General features: G+C 33.8%; 1 protein-coding gene across 1 annotated transcript; it reads right to left on the minus strand.

Annotated features, from left to right (window-relative positions):
• Positions 1 to 1,920: 1,920 nt before the first annotated feature.
• Positions 1,921 to 14,260, minus strand: LOC113509290 (RING finger and CHY zinc finger domain-containing protein 1). Its single transcript, XM_052899834.1, has 7 exons — positions 13,989 to 14,260; positions 11,887 to 12,048; positions 10,913 to 11,071; positions 10,083 to 10,265; positions 8,573 to 8,668; positions 6,833 to 6,918; positions 1,921 to 5,714 (listed from the first exon to the last, which is right to left on the minus strand). The coding sequence occupies exons 1-7, from the start codon at positions 14,091 to 14,093 to the stop codon at positions 5,558 to 5,560; spliced, it is 948 nt and encodes a 315-aa protein (XP_052755794.1). The 5' UTR covers positions 14,094 to 14,260; the 3' UTR covers positions 1,921 to 5,557.
• Between the last annotated feature and the right edge of the window lie 371 nt (positions 14,261 to 14,631).

Below are 14,631 nucleotides of genomic sequence, written 5' to 3' on the forward strand. Positions count from 1 at the left end.
TATAAATACATATGTAAGTAATATTATTTTAATTAAATTTAGTTTTAAGTTACTATTGTTTTAAGGAATTATGATTAATATATATATATATATATATATATATATATATATATATATATATATATATATATATATATATATATATATATATATATATATATATATGTAATAATGGAATAAGGTAAAGCAATGATAGACTAGAAAGAATCTAGTGGACGAAAATGAGTGGCGGAGTACTAGCGAGGGATGATAGGGAAAATAGTCAGGTCAGTTGGTATATCGTGAGGAATTCACCAGTATTAACCACGATAAGTTTAAAAGGGCCCGTGTGAAAGTCGACCTGATAATTTCAACTATCAAACGATGTCTCGTACGTACTTGTGCAATGTGGCTTATTGAGTTATTTAGTTGAAAAATTGTGCTAATTGACAACAATCCTTCGAGTTGTTAGGCAACTCGACTTAAATCCTGTTGGAACTGTATTTTTTCAATTTAAATATATCAAATATTTGAAAGTTCTGAAGCTTTGTGTCAGTTGTATAAATATTTGCTTTACTATAACAATCATGCTTCGATAAGTTTGTATAGAAAACTGAGTTTCCAAAACCGTCCGCTAGTGGCGCTGTTTTCAATACAAACTCATCGCATGTAAACGTAACGTGCAATCGTAACGTAAATGTCTGTGCAACTCGGACTAGGCACTCGGTTGAATTTTAAATCATGTATTTTTATAGTTGGCACAAGTAAACAAAACTTAGCATTATTTACTGAAGTATCAATACTTACATAAAATAAAAAAGTTAAAAGGTCTGTGTAAATGATTGTAACTTTTATTTTTCTGTGTCAAGTATAGATAAAGTTATAATTATATGTACTATAATTGTGATTGTTCTTTGTAATTTTAATGTTTAATCAATGTCGCGTGCTTATTATACATTCCTAAGTCGTAGCATTCCTCAAGTTGTTGAGATAACATAGAACGTATTGATGCAACTTTTTATATGCAACATTTTTCTATTTGCAATAAATATTTTTGCCAGTGATTAACTATTTTATTTATCAATATATCCTATCAAGCTATGATTGCCCACTGCTGAACATAAGCCTCACCCCTTGTGTGGGGGGGGGGGGGGATTGTCATTAGTTAGCACGTTTGGTAAGTGGATTAGCAAACGTAGTTAGCTTTGGAGATGTTTTAAGGGAGCCGTTTCTGCCCTTCCCTCGTCCTCCCTTAGTCGCCTCTAACTACACCCACGGGAAAGGAAGGAATGGCTTTTTTTTATACAACTTAGAATGACAAACAAGCTGACGGTCCACCTGATGGAAAGTGGTAACCGTCGCCTATAGACGTGAGCAGTACCATGGACATTACAGAGTATACTGTTTCGCCCATGATACCCCTCATGCGTTGTCATTCCTGAGGACTCAGGTTTTATTCCTCTGTACTCTGTAAATTCACGCCATATCCCACCCTTCAAACTGAAACACAGCCATACAAAAACAACTGTTTCACGGTTGAAACACGAATGGGACAGAGGTACCCAATCAATCGAGTTTTGTACATATTATATAAGGTTTTGGCTTTTAGTTTCATGACTGCATATTTGACCAACGTCAGTTCTCCTTGGGAATGAATTGGTTCGTGGTTATCCACCACTAACTAAATACTACAAATTACATAGGAAAAAAGGAATGTGTTCGTAGGAGTAATAAAGGATTTATGGGAGAAGGGAAGGGGGTACACTACAGTTGCGGAAGAGATACTGGTCAGAAACTACAACGGTTCGGGAAACCGGATTCACATACCCGTGTGCCCTTGAAACTCTAGAATCGAGACTAACACTAGAGGAAAATGTAATAAGGTATTTATTTCTAGTAATAGCCATGTCACAGCTAAGAAATTTACAAGTAAAACAACAATTGCATATGTCGCTGTTTATTCGATGTTCGAAAACAAAATACAACTAATGGATGACGTCATTCAAAAATAAACCACATCCACTCAACTCAACAATACAAAATAATGAACTTATCATAATTCACAGATCGCTTATACTTTACAGCTAAACATAATATACTTAACATGCTTAAATTAAGGTGTAAATTAGCTTGACAAGGTTAAACAATGTGCAATAGCGCTTACACAGAAGCGGAAAAATTTACATTTCTAAAAATATGAATACCTTAACATTTGCAATGTGAAATAATTCGAAAGACAGTATGTTTGTCATTTCTCGTTGAAAAATACACTTTATATTCTGAGGAGATAAAAAAAACATAGCTACAAAAAATATTTTAAAAAATTCCTATCACTGATAGGAATCAGCAGCGAACTTTAAAAAAAAAAGGGGCGAGAACAAAAGATCATGGAAAGGTCGCAATGTCACAGGTTTTTCTAGCTAAATAAAGCTTATTTTTTCAATAATAATAATGTCATCATATTATTCACGCAAAAGGGGAAAGGACCTTCATTCACATTTGGTAGAAAGCAAAATAAAAATACTATAATAATAGGTCCATTTTTCTAGATAAAGAAAATTTTACATTGCATAAATTATTAGCGATTTAAAATTAGAATACACTCGAGTTTGACATTTAAAAATAAAACAGCAATAGGATTATATTTTTTCTCTCAATTTTGATTATGGAACGAGAATACTGGCTGACTACAATGCGACTAATGGTAAATTAAAGGTTACATAGTTCAGTCAGGCTAAAGATACCGTTTTTGGCCCTCTTAATTTTAAACTTAGGTACTAAAATTTAGTAATTATGTATGTTAGGTTGAAGGTATTTTTATATTAATATATTTACTATTTACATATAAAGTTACAATAACTTATTGAATAGTAGTAAGACAAAAGTTTATATATTTGAGGCTACCTTTCTATAACAGAAAACAGATGACATTTCTAAATAAATCATTGGATGGACTCTCTTTATATATAATGGAATATAAATAAATGGAATAACAAAAGTTGTTATATATTGTATTATATTATAATACAATTTGCAAGTGATTATGGTTTAATAATAATTACATACAGTAAAATAACATTTAAAATATTATAATCGCTTTTAAACCAACTAAATATTAAATGTTTCATAACAGTATCAAGATTAAATTGTGTTTATGAGCATTGAATAAGATTTTTAATAAAACTATTAAAAAGATCGAAATTAAAGACACACTCTCTCTTTAAAGTTTTAATTTATAGGAAAAAAATGTTAAACGCTTAAAAAAAATTATGGGTCAGAGGAAAAAAAGAAAATTTACCAAATAATTTAGTGATTATCTTTGAATTATGTGCGCATGTGGGGTATGAGAGATGCGGTCTTAGAAAAACCTTGGTCATTTTTTACTTAAATGGGTCGAATTTATTAAAAAAATATTATAATAGCTTTATAAATTGGATTACCGCTTAGCTGCCAATTCTTAGGCTGGCTCAATTTTGATGAGGTTCTAATAATTTATTATAAATTTAAACTTTTTTAACTGCCTGACATTGCACTTAAAAAATATAACTATTATGTTTAAATATAAATATTTAAATATAATTAGGTTATAAAAATTCGCAACTAAACGACTTTATTATTAAATATTAACAATTGATTAAAACTATCATTATTGCTATTCTGAATTTGCTATTGGTATAAAGTTTAATTGCTTAGTCATTGACATGACACACTTGGTATTGCAGCCAACCACGGGTACAGTAATTATTTACCATCAGGCGGGCCGTATGTTTCATAAACACCCTTACATTTTGTTATATCAAAGAGGTGGTCATTTTAAAAGTACTAGTAGATATTAAAGGTGAACGCGCACTTAACCTCATATAAAAGCATCAGTTGTTTGTATTCGGGAGTTCGGCAATTCCCTTAACGAATTGCGGTCCGAATCATATGAAGCGGTCTAAATAAGGCAATAAAGGAGAAAGGGATTGTTAATAATGGGTTCTAACAGTCCTGTTACTAGCAATATGCCCCTATCGTGTCGACGTCCACGCGGTTTCTCCTGGAAACCATTGTGGTTAATTCTTGTCAAATTCTTCATGATGTGCCGACTGACCTGCCTTCATTCTCGCCTATCATATATAACTGGTGTCCTGCCAGCGTATACCGATAGCGCTGCTAGGGTCACTATTCCATTTTTCATTAAAAAAAAATATGCGATACGCATGCAATCAAAATTTTCGTTAACTTCAAATCTTTTAATATGGATAAGTGCACGTTAACCTTAAGCGATTAAATTAGAAACAATATCTATTCACTTATTTTCATTATTGAGCTATTCTTTTCACGTTTAAATCGTTTTGTTTTTTGTTAATACTAAGTTATGGTGTTAGGAGCTCTAATATATATTTAAAACCACTTAGCAATCAGTACAGCCTGATTAATTTACAAGTAGATTCCACGCGATGTAATTTGGCCACCCTGTATATGAAGACTACAGCTGCTCACTTCCAGTCTATACGCTATGGAAGGAATTGTTCATAATGGGATCTAACAGCATTAGCATCAGGTTGATCACCACGTGATTACCCCTGGAAATCTTGGTGAATTCGTAACGATGGACCAATTGACCTGCTTTTATCCTCACCTATCATCCTTTATATCCCGTCCCCGTCAGCATCGATAGTAGTTAATATCAATAGCACAGGCGGAGTTACCATTCCATGTTCATGCCATTAAAAAATCTCGCCTTCACGCTGGTAAGTTAAAAACGAGCTTTTATGTTCATAGAATACTCATTATTACATAGTATTTACATATATTGGTCGAAGGATGGGCAGCAGCGTCCCTCTTAAAGCATCACCAAAAATGTAACTGCAGTTGCCAACTTGCCTACCAAGCGTCGCAACTAGTGGCAAAACCTCCCTTATGGTGCCTATGTTCAGTAAACAGTTAACAGTTCATATATGAATGATTTATATATTTAGCACAAAGCGATCTTATATCGAGCAAACTCTACTTTTGTTGCAATGAGTAAATCCTTCTAATTTGAATAAGGCGTTAGGCTTGACGTCTTAAGAAACTAAGAAGTCAGTCACTTTCTGTATGAACAATACCCAATCATCTTGGTTATTCTCTCTCATACTCGTTCGTTTGTATTTCCTTTCCTTCCTTTCGACTTGTGAACAGTGTCCAAGGTTGTCCAATCTTACATGAGATGTCAAGCTGGCTCTTCATGTCCGCCTTGCAGGAAATCGTAACATTATCGACACCACAATAGGTAAGTTAGTTTAAACCTCTCTCCACAGAGATTCTCCAAAGGTTAATGTTCTTGTATGAGATGTTAAACATGTAGGAGTTTGTTCAAGGCGTTGTTTTGGTCCCACAAAATAACCCCTTGAACAAACTCCTGATACTGTTGACACCATAAGGGATAGGCAAATTTAATTCTCTTTTTACAATCTTCATTGTTAGAGCTGGCAAATCTAAGGTCGTCTAAGGAGTTAGTCTGTGCGGAGTCATCGATACCAAAAGTAAACAAATTTATCCTTCCCATTGCCAACTATCTAAGAGCTGGCTATGATTATTCTCACATGAGATGTCAAGCTTGGGGCGGTTCGTCTAAAGGGTTGGCTTGTGGAAGGTCGTCGTTGCGCTCTTCTCGGGGCTCGAACGCCACGGAGGATGAGCCGCTCCGGCTGGTGGAGGTCGAGGTTGAGCTTGACGAGTCACCTGCTTCTGCACTGGTGCTGGACTCTCTGAAAAAAACATATATTTGTAATGATTCTGTTACGTTTATAGGTGATAGTTACCACATTTTATTATATCAAGATTAAATTTCGTAATACATATACAACCTGGAATAAAATCCCTTCCCACATACAAGAGAGCCCTTCAATTACCTCTTTCAAGAAAAGGTTGAAGTTACATTTTCTTTCGTTTGAGTCATAATCTTAATTTATTTATTTTTATAATTGAACTGTCAAACCTTAAAATCATTTAACTAAATTTCTATTGTAGGTAGTATATTCATTTATTTTAACATCCACTGTATAAGTAGGTAGATATTATATTTATTTATAGTATATGTATTTATGTAATATTTTATTATGTATCTTAATATTTTATTTAACTGTATATTTGTTTATGTACTCTAAATATTAATAGTTGTAGCACTTCAGCTGCCCGCTAACAACATGTTTTCTAACTGCATTGGGTTGACTGGAAGAGATCTCTGTCAGAGATAAGTTCACCCTTGCTCACAATATTTATAAATGCATTAACAATGTAATTTACAAGTGCAATAAAGAATATATATAAATTTTGTAATACATATGAAAAATATGGAATGGTGAACACATACGACTTTATGACATCAATTGGTCAGATTAAAAGTGGGTAGTCTTTGTCATATAACTTATAGGATTGCTCAAAAATTTGTGGAGTATAATATTCTGAATATTCACCTGTTTGTTTGTTACTTCTATATTTTCTCATACTACTGATTATCATTTGCTTTTTTTTATTGTTAACCGATTCAAAAACGAGGTTCTCAATTCGGTTGTATTTTTTCTGTTTGTCACCTCATAACTCTGTGACATCTGAACGATCTGGAATATTGAAAAAGTTGTGTTTGCATGGCTGTGTTTCGGTTTGAATGGTGGGATATGGCGTGAATTTACTGGGTACAGAGGAATAACACCTGAGTCCTCAGGAATGGCAACGCATGGGGGGTATCACGGGCGAAACAGTATACTCTGTTATGTTCATGGTACTGCTCATGTCTATAGGCGACGGTTACCACTTTCCATCAGGTGGGCCGTCAGCTTGTTTGCCATTCTAAGTAGTATAAAAAAAAGTTAATATAACAACTTACTTTTGGAATCCATTAGTTTGGCAAGTGTTGTATGCTCCACAATGCTGACATTTCAGACCTACGACATGAAACTTGACTGTCGACAGCTGAAAAATTTAACAAAATCGATTAGACTACGTTGCATAATGAATCGATGCGACGAAATCTGTAGTGATGTATATACTCATTAACAATGGACAAAATTAACAAATATTAACAACCTTATATATATCTATACTAAACAACAAACGAAGGGAATAAGAGGGAGACTTACAACTAGAAGAGAAATATAAACAAACCAGAGGGAGACTTTGTACAAAAGTAGATTTTTTTTTATACCACTGAGGTGGCAAACAAGCATACGGCCCACATGATGGTAAGCGGTTACTGTAGCCTATGAACGCCTGCAATACCAAAGGTATTACGCGCGCGTTGCCGACCCTGAAGAAACCTCTTTACCCCCCTTTTGAAGAACCCCATGCTGTAGTCTCTTGGGCAAAAGTCACTCGGCACTTGTTTTCCATTCTAAGTTGTATAAAAAAAAAAGATACGAAATTGAGACAGAGATGGTGGGGCGACACATTGATCTAACACATGCAGTGCTAAACTAACAATTAATAATTCTCTTACTAGACAGTTTACTTTATTTCTTTTTTTAATTTCCTTAGTTTGCTGTACAGTATATAAAGTATTGGTAAGGAGAGATCTCGCTCTTGTAAAATATGTAGTGAGTGTGTTACGCGGATGGGTGCATCACCCACAAGTGCTAGAAACAGTCCAACTGCGAGTACCGAATGGTTATGTTGGCGCGCGCCGTCATCCGGTTACGTTTAATGTCCCGCCAGTAAGAACTAACCTACTTCAGCACGCTCACTTAACTCGCGCAGTACGGTTATTAAATAATATTATAAACATCATTGATATATTTAGTAGCAGCCTGTCAAAGATATTAGAAGCTGCTCAGACATATCTCGAGTCGGGTTAAATACATTTATTATAACTCTGTATGTTAGCACACTAGATTTATAACATTGATTTGGCTTTTGTTTGTATAATGTTATAATTATTTTTAATAAATAAATAAATAAAAGTATTGTAAAATCTTTATTGTACATAATTCATACTGTATACATCAAAAGATTTAATATACAAAGTAATTTATATACTAAATTACTATATATGTAAAATAGATATATAAATGACTTTATACATTAAACAACAAAGGATGGAAATTAAGGTAAAAAAAAATTCATTTCCTTTGTCTTTTTCTCAATGTCCTCTACCCAAAGGTTGTCTGGAAGAGATTGCTTAGCGATAAGGCCGCCTTTTGTATCACTTCTCATTAATATTTACTGTATTTGTTATTTCTCTTTTCACTTGGTGCAATAAAGTGTAAATAAATAAATAAATAAATAAATAATAGACATGATGGGGCGACACACTGTCCCAACACATGTAGTGTTAAACTAACAATTAATAATTCTCTTATTAGACAATTTTATTTCTTCATTGTATACTGACAGAATAATAAAAGATAATAGGAGATAATACTGTTCCCTTCTATTATTTCACGCACACTGGCCATTGGTAATTAATGCTCCTTTCCACTCAGGAAAGAACTTGTTGGAAGAGAACTCTTACAGAGTTAAGCTCGCCTGTTGTACATCTTTATTTAACATATGTATATTTAATTTAATTTTCTCCCAGTCAACCTTTATTATTATTACTTTTATATATATTATCGTATATGAAGTGTATTACCTTATGACAATCCTTGCACAGTATGGTAGCTTTGTAGTCTGCATATTCGGGTGGCATCGGCGTCGCAGCCACTTCCGAATCCAGATAACTCCATAGCTATAAATGAAAATGTTAAGTTGATCTAAACTAGTGTTTTTCAAAGTGTAGGTCGCGACTCCCTGTGCTATTTCAAAGCCTTTACAAGGGGTCGCCGAAGGTCGCACAACCGTAAATAAAAACATCATGTGCACAGTGTAATCAACGTTTTAGATACTTAATTATTTATTTATTTTATTGTATTTAACTGTTACCTAAATATGAAAATAAATAAAATATATACATATAGGTTAAGAAAAGCGGACGGTAGAGGGTCGCTAAATATTTTTACATACTAAGGGGGTAGCGACCCCCTTAGTAACCATGAAAAAATTCGAAATTTACAGATCTAAGTTAATAATATTTACTAACGTACAAAGTCTTTCACTATTTTTTTATAATGTTTACATGGAAGCGCATGAGGGCTATAGGTCGCTTAAAATACACTATGACGCCTACATAGACGTCACGGTGTATTTTTAAATTTATTGTTAGAAATGGAGGTTCTTAATTCAACAGATTTTTTTTGCTATACAACAATCAATCCTCAGATGTAGGCAGTTTGCTTGCACGCTAATGGTGGTGCAATTAAACTAAACAATTTTAATTAATTAACCAGTTATATGTATCTCCACTAAATAACATATAACTTATTCAAATCTAATCATGTTTGTATTGTGATACATTATAATGTTTTTATTGTTTGATCGAACTTTGTAGAGTAATATTTTTTTTACAACACAGGGGGCAAACGAGCATTCGGCTCACCTGATGGTAAGTGATTACCGCCGCCCATGGTGACCCACAACACCTACGTCATTGCAGGTGTGCTGCCGGCCTTTTAAAAAGGAATATGCTCTTTTCTTGAAGGTTATGTTGTCGTATCGGTTCGGAAATACTGCTGCTGGAAGTTGATTTCAAAGAGTGGTTGTGCGTGGGAGAAAGTGCCTTGAAAAACGCACGGTGGAGGACCGCCACTCGTCCAGATGGTTGGGATGAAATTTTAATTTATGGCGGGTTATACTGTGTGATATTTATGTCTATTGGTGATGGTAACATATTTATATTAGTTTTTTTTATATAACTTAGAATGGCAACAAGCAAACTGCCCACCTGATAGAAAGTGGTAACCATTGTCTATAGACTTGAATAGTACTATGGATATAACAGAGTATACTGTTTCGTCCATGATATCTCCTATGTGTTGCCATTTCTGATAACCAAGGTGTAATGCCTTTGTATTCTGTAAATTCACTGCCATATCCTACCCCTCAAACCGAAACATAGTCATACAAACACAACTGCATCACGGTAGAAACACAAATGGGACAGAGTTGCCCAAGCAAATTTCTTATACAAAGTCTCCCTCTGGTAAATTTGGTAAGGTTATCGTACTGTTTGCTATTGTATGTTGCATAAATAAATAGAAACATACATTGGCCATATCAATCATGCTGGTCTGGCACGTGGGGCAGGCATAATGTCCCGAGTGCAGGAGCTGCTCGAAGCAGGGCCGGTGCAGCAGGTGGCCGCAGTCCGGGATGTGGCACGGGATGCGCGATGTGTGGATGTCCTCCAGGCACACGGGACAGTTTGAGCGGGATACGTTTTCTACGCACTGGAGAGACAAAAAAAACAACAGTAAGCAAGCACCAATACCTTTTGACATTTAAAAAAATAGCTGTAGATTTTCGAATTTAACTATTCCCTTTACAAGATGGGTCTATCCTTGAATCCACTGTGCAGACTATGCAGTGAGGAATCGGAATCCATGAAATAATTGATGTACAACTGTGATTTGTTGGCAAGTATGCATATGAGTCTACTGCAAATAGCTTCTCCAGAGCCAGGGGACTACAGATATCATAAACTGGGGACTACAGATAAAATAAAATGATGGTATAAGGTAAGGAACTAAAGATGCCAAAGGGCATGCCTGGTTTTGAAAGGGAATAATTTATTCCCTTTAAAAATCCTTTCACCTATATGACATTGGATTTTTATATTCAGCAATAACTCGATTCTTGTTATATATGACAATTTTCTTATATAAATACATATATTATATATATTTTGGAAAATTGTAGCCTACAGTTACTTACTATAAACATCTATTTTAATTTATTATATTATTAAATGATCTCGAGACTAAAACACCTTATAGAGCTGAATTTTCACACTATTTTAATTAAATTGTATTATATTTTGAGGGAAATAATAAAGAGTTTTCATTAATTCATAACAAATTAGTTGAATATAACTCACCCGATGCCCCACGCGTTGCAGTTGCACTGGTAGACACATGTTGCACCGCTCGCAGTGGAAGAACCTGTCACGACCACCGACACGACATATGCCGCAGCCATCGCAATGGTATTGTTTCTTGTCCTCATCATCAAATAGGTTGCAAATGAGGCATGTGTACTGCAAAAAATAATAAGTATGTATTTTTAATATTTTAAAGTTTACACTTGTACTCATTTCACAGATTGATTTATTTTTAATGAGTAAAAATGACACCACCTGAGATGAGGATGAAAGCAGATCAGACAGCCTATCAAGATGAATTCAACTGGAATTAACCACCTAAAAATATATAGCTAGCAAAAAGGCTGGCCCCCTTACTCACATTGTTATGATACTATACTGGTATGATACCATTCCATTATCATTAAATTATAATTCTATAGGAAAGCATTGCAGTTAATTTAAATAGCTAAAACTTACGTGAAGCAATCATCTATTGAATCTAAAAAACCATACCAATGTCAAATACCTCAAGAGATTGTTATACCATATTATTGTTTTTGTTAATTAGCATGCTGTGTTTCCTTTAAAATGATTGTACACTAAGTGTAAATAGACAGTAATTTTAATATTAAATCTTATCAGTGTAACAATTGCTAGGAGACCAAATAAAGATAAAATAAAATAATTTTACAAATTTTTACATCCAAAACATGAGCGGTACCAAGGGCATCACAGTGTATTCTTATATCATTGAGGTGGCAAATAATCATACAGCCCACCTAATGGTAAATGGTTACCATAGCCTATAAACACCTGCAATGCCAGAAACATTACGCAAACATTACCAACACTGAAGAAATCTCTTAACCCTTTATTTTAATAACCTACACTTAAGCTTCTTGAAAAAATTTCGACAGGAAGCTCAATCCATAACCATTTTCATATTGTAATTAAAACTAAATAAAATATATAATATATAAAATACATACCTTGCCAAAAGTAACACCACAACTCTCACAGACGGCCTGCACTTTCTGCCGAGTGTCACACTCGGTGCAGATCAGTTCAGTCACAGACTTGCGGTTGAAATAATGTTGCTCATTCTCATCGTGACAGTAACGGCACATGTACATTTTGTTACAGCACGGGGTCTGCGACAGTTAGGAAAACCAAGTTTGGTTAATATAAACAAGTACATAGTAGTCTATTTTGGAGAAACTTAGAAATATAAGGTACCAGATGATGTTATTTATGGGTCTGTATGCAATTGCACAATTCAACTTGCAATATTGGCATATGCAGGGAGGGAGGTACTAGTGAAGGATGATAGGTTAGGATGGTATTAGATCAGTTATGGAATAGTCAAGTGTTAGTAGTATACACTAAGGGGCACCAGTGAGGGATAGTTTTTTTTAATAGATGATAATGGAATGGTAACCCCACCTGCACTGTCGGTATACACCGGCGGGCAACAGTGAAGGATGATAGTTGAGGATGAAGCAGGTTAGTTAGCCCACCGTGATGAATTCAACAAGAATTGTCCATGATGGTTTCCAGGGGGGACTATGTGGAGGTCGATCTAAAAAGGCATATTGTTAGCAATGGAGCTGTCAAACTCCATTGTTAACAATCTCTTTCCCCCAGTGAGGGATATTAGGTGTGAATGAAAAGGCAGGTCAGTTAGTCCAATGTGATGACAGCTGGAATTCAGCATGGTTTCCATGGGGGATCACATTGAGGTAGACCTGATAGGATATATTGCTAGCAATGGGATTAGTAGTTCGCATTATTAACAATTCCCCCCTCACCTCTAGTTATGGCATTAGGTTCTATATTTATCAAGAATAACATGTGTAATAAAAATAATAACCAAAAAGGAAGAAAAGTTCTTGAATGGCAACCCCATACAGGCAAACACAGTGAAGGATGACCCACTACTAGACGGAGTGACAACCACTAATGCATTGGGAGTCATTGGGTGCAAGTGGATTGGGACTATATGTAATGAATATCAATGAAAAAGGTCTACCTTCAGCAGTGAACAGATAATGGTTAATATGGTGGTTAACATGTTACAGTAGATTTAATCTACTGTAACATGCATTCTTTTATCTATCTACTTGATTAGTTGGCCATATGGTTTTATGTTTTAGATCTTACATATCTATAAAAGCTTAAAAATGAGATAAAATTATTGAAACATATTAATTTGAAAAATATTTATTTTGATGTTTTTGTGTTCACATTAATTGTGGACTTGCTACTTATAAATGAATAGGTTGGCTATTTTTCAGTAAATATATGCAATTTATCAGATGCACTCCATTTTATATAGAGGTATAATTTTTGCAAAAACAAGATTACAACTTTATGTAAATTTAATTAATTATTGTGGTCTACATTTTTTATATCCATCAAAGTTCTGTATTTGATCAGCAAGTATTTTGTATTTATTACATATCATCATCATCATCTTCCTACCCTTATCCCAATCATTTGGGGTCGGCGTAATATGATTTTATCCATATTACAAAAAGATTTGGTTTATAGTTTTACGACCGGCCACCTGCCTGATGTCAACCCTCTTTGGGAATTTTTTTTGTATATTTGTATTTATTACATAATTATATAATAAACATAACATGTTTTATTTTTATTTTCTTTATAAAAATCAAAATATATAAGTTGAAAATAAAAAATATGAACAAATATTTGAGTAGTCCTTAAATAAACAAAAATAGTTACAATTTTCTTTATTAAAGTTTATTTACGGTTTTATTATATTATGTAAAATATTTAACAAAGAGTTTTGGCCTTCTTACAATTAAATCTATTGTTTACCTACATCTAGTGCATACAATATTCTATTTATTTCACAAACAGCGCATTTACATTCAGGAATATTAAAAATAACACCTTATGCGGGGGTTTTGGTTCGTTGACATGGCTTTGTTTTCCGAATTCGTAACCCACCGAAGGCGAAGTTTCTACGCCGTGCATGTTTAAATATAGATTCGCGTGTTTTGAACCCGGCGCCGTGTTCTAGATTGTTTTTATCGTCTAAATAATAGTCAAATCTAATTTAACTCACCACGAACTTGGCTCTTCGTTTGTAATGTGCACAACCAATGCGTTTTTCTCCGTTCTGCTCTGAAGCAGCGACATCATTCTTAATTTCTTCTTTTTCTTTAGACATCTCAATGACCTTTACAACAATAATGATAACATGAAAAATCACACTCCAAGGCTAACGAATAACACTAATTACGTACTATCAATACATTAATGTTGTATTTAAAATGATGAAGATTGACTTGATATAAATTCAACGTGACAGTCTATTTGACGAAATAAAAGTGATTTGGATTTCTGATTTGACATTTGTTTCTCAGATGGCATTGACAAATGACAATTAACTTTGTAATAGTTATAAAAAAAAAAATTGGCCACGATGACAAAAGAAAAAATTTGTAATGCCTAGTTTGGGTTTGAGACAAATATAGGAAAAGACAATAAATTTTATTATTTTTAAGCTTTATTTACTTCACGCATATTAATATGGATTCAGATATTATTAATATATATTATTAATTTCCAAAAGTTCTTGATTTTCGTTTTTTTTTATAGTTGACGAATATAATTCTTTTGCCCCAAATATCTAAGCGTAAAAGAAATTAAAATTAAATGAAGTTGGCTTTGGCGCATAATTCAAAATTTGCAATTAATTTTGTTAA

Source organism: Galleria mellonella, unplaced genomic scaffold, assembly GCF_026898425.1.
Source record: "Galleria mellonella isolate WM207_F2 unplaced genomic scaffold, CSIRO_AGI_GalMel_v1 utg63, whole genome shotgun sequence".
Taxonomy (NCBI): Eukaryota; Metazoa; Arthropoda; class Insecta; order Lepidoptera; family Pyralidae; genus Galleria; species Galleria mellonella.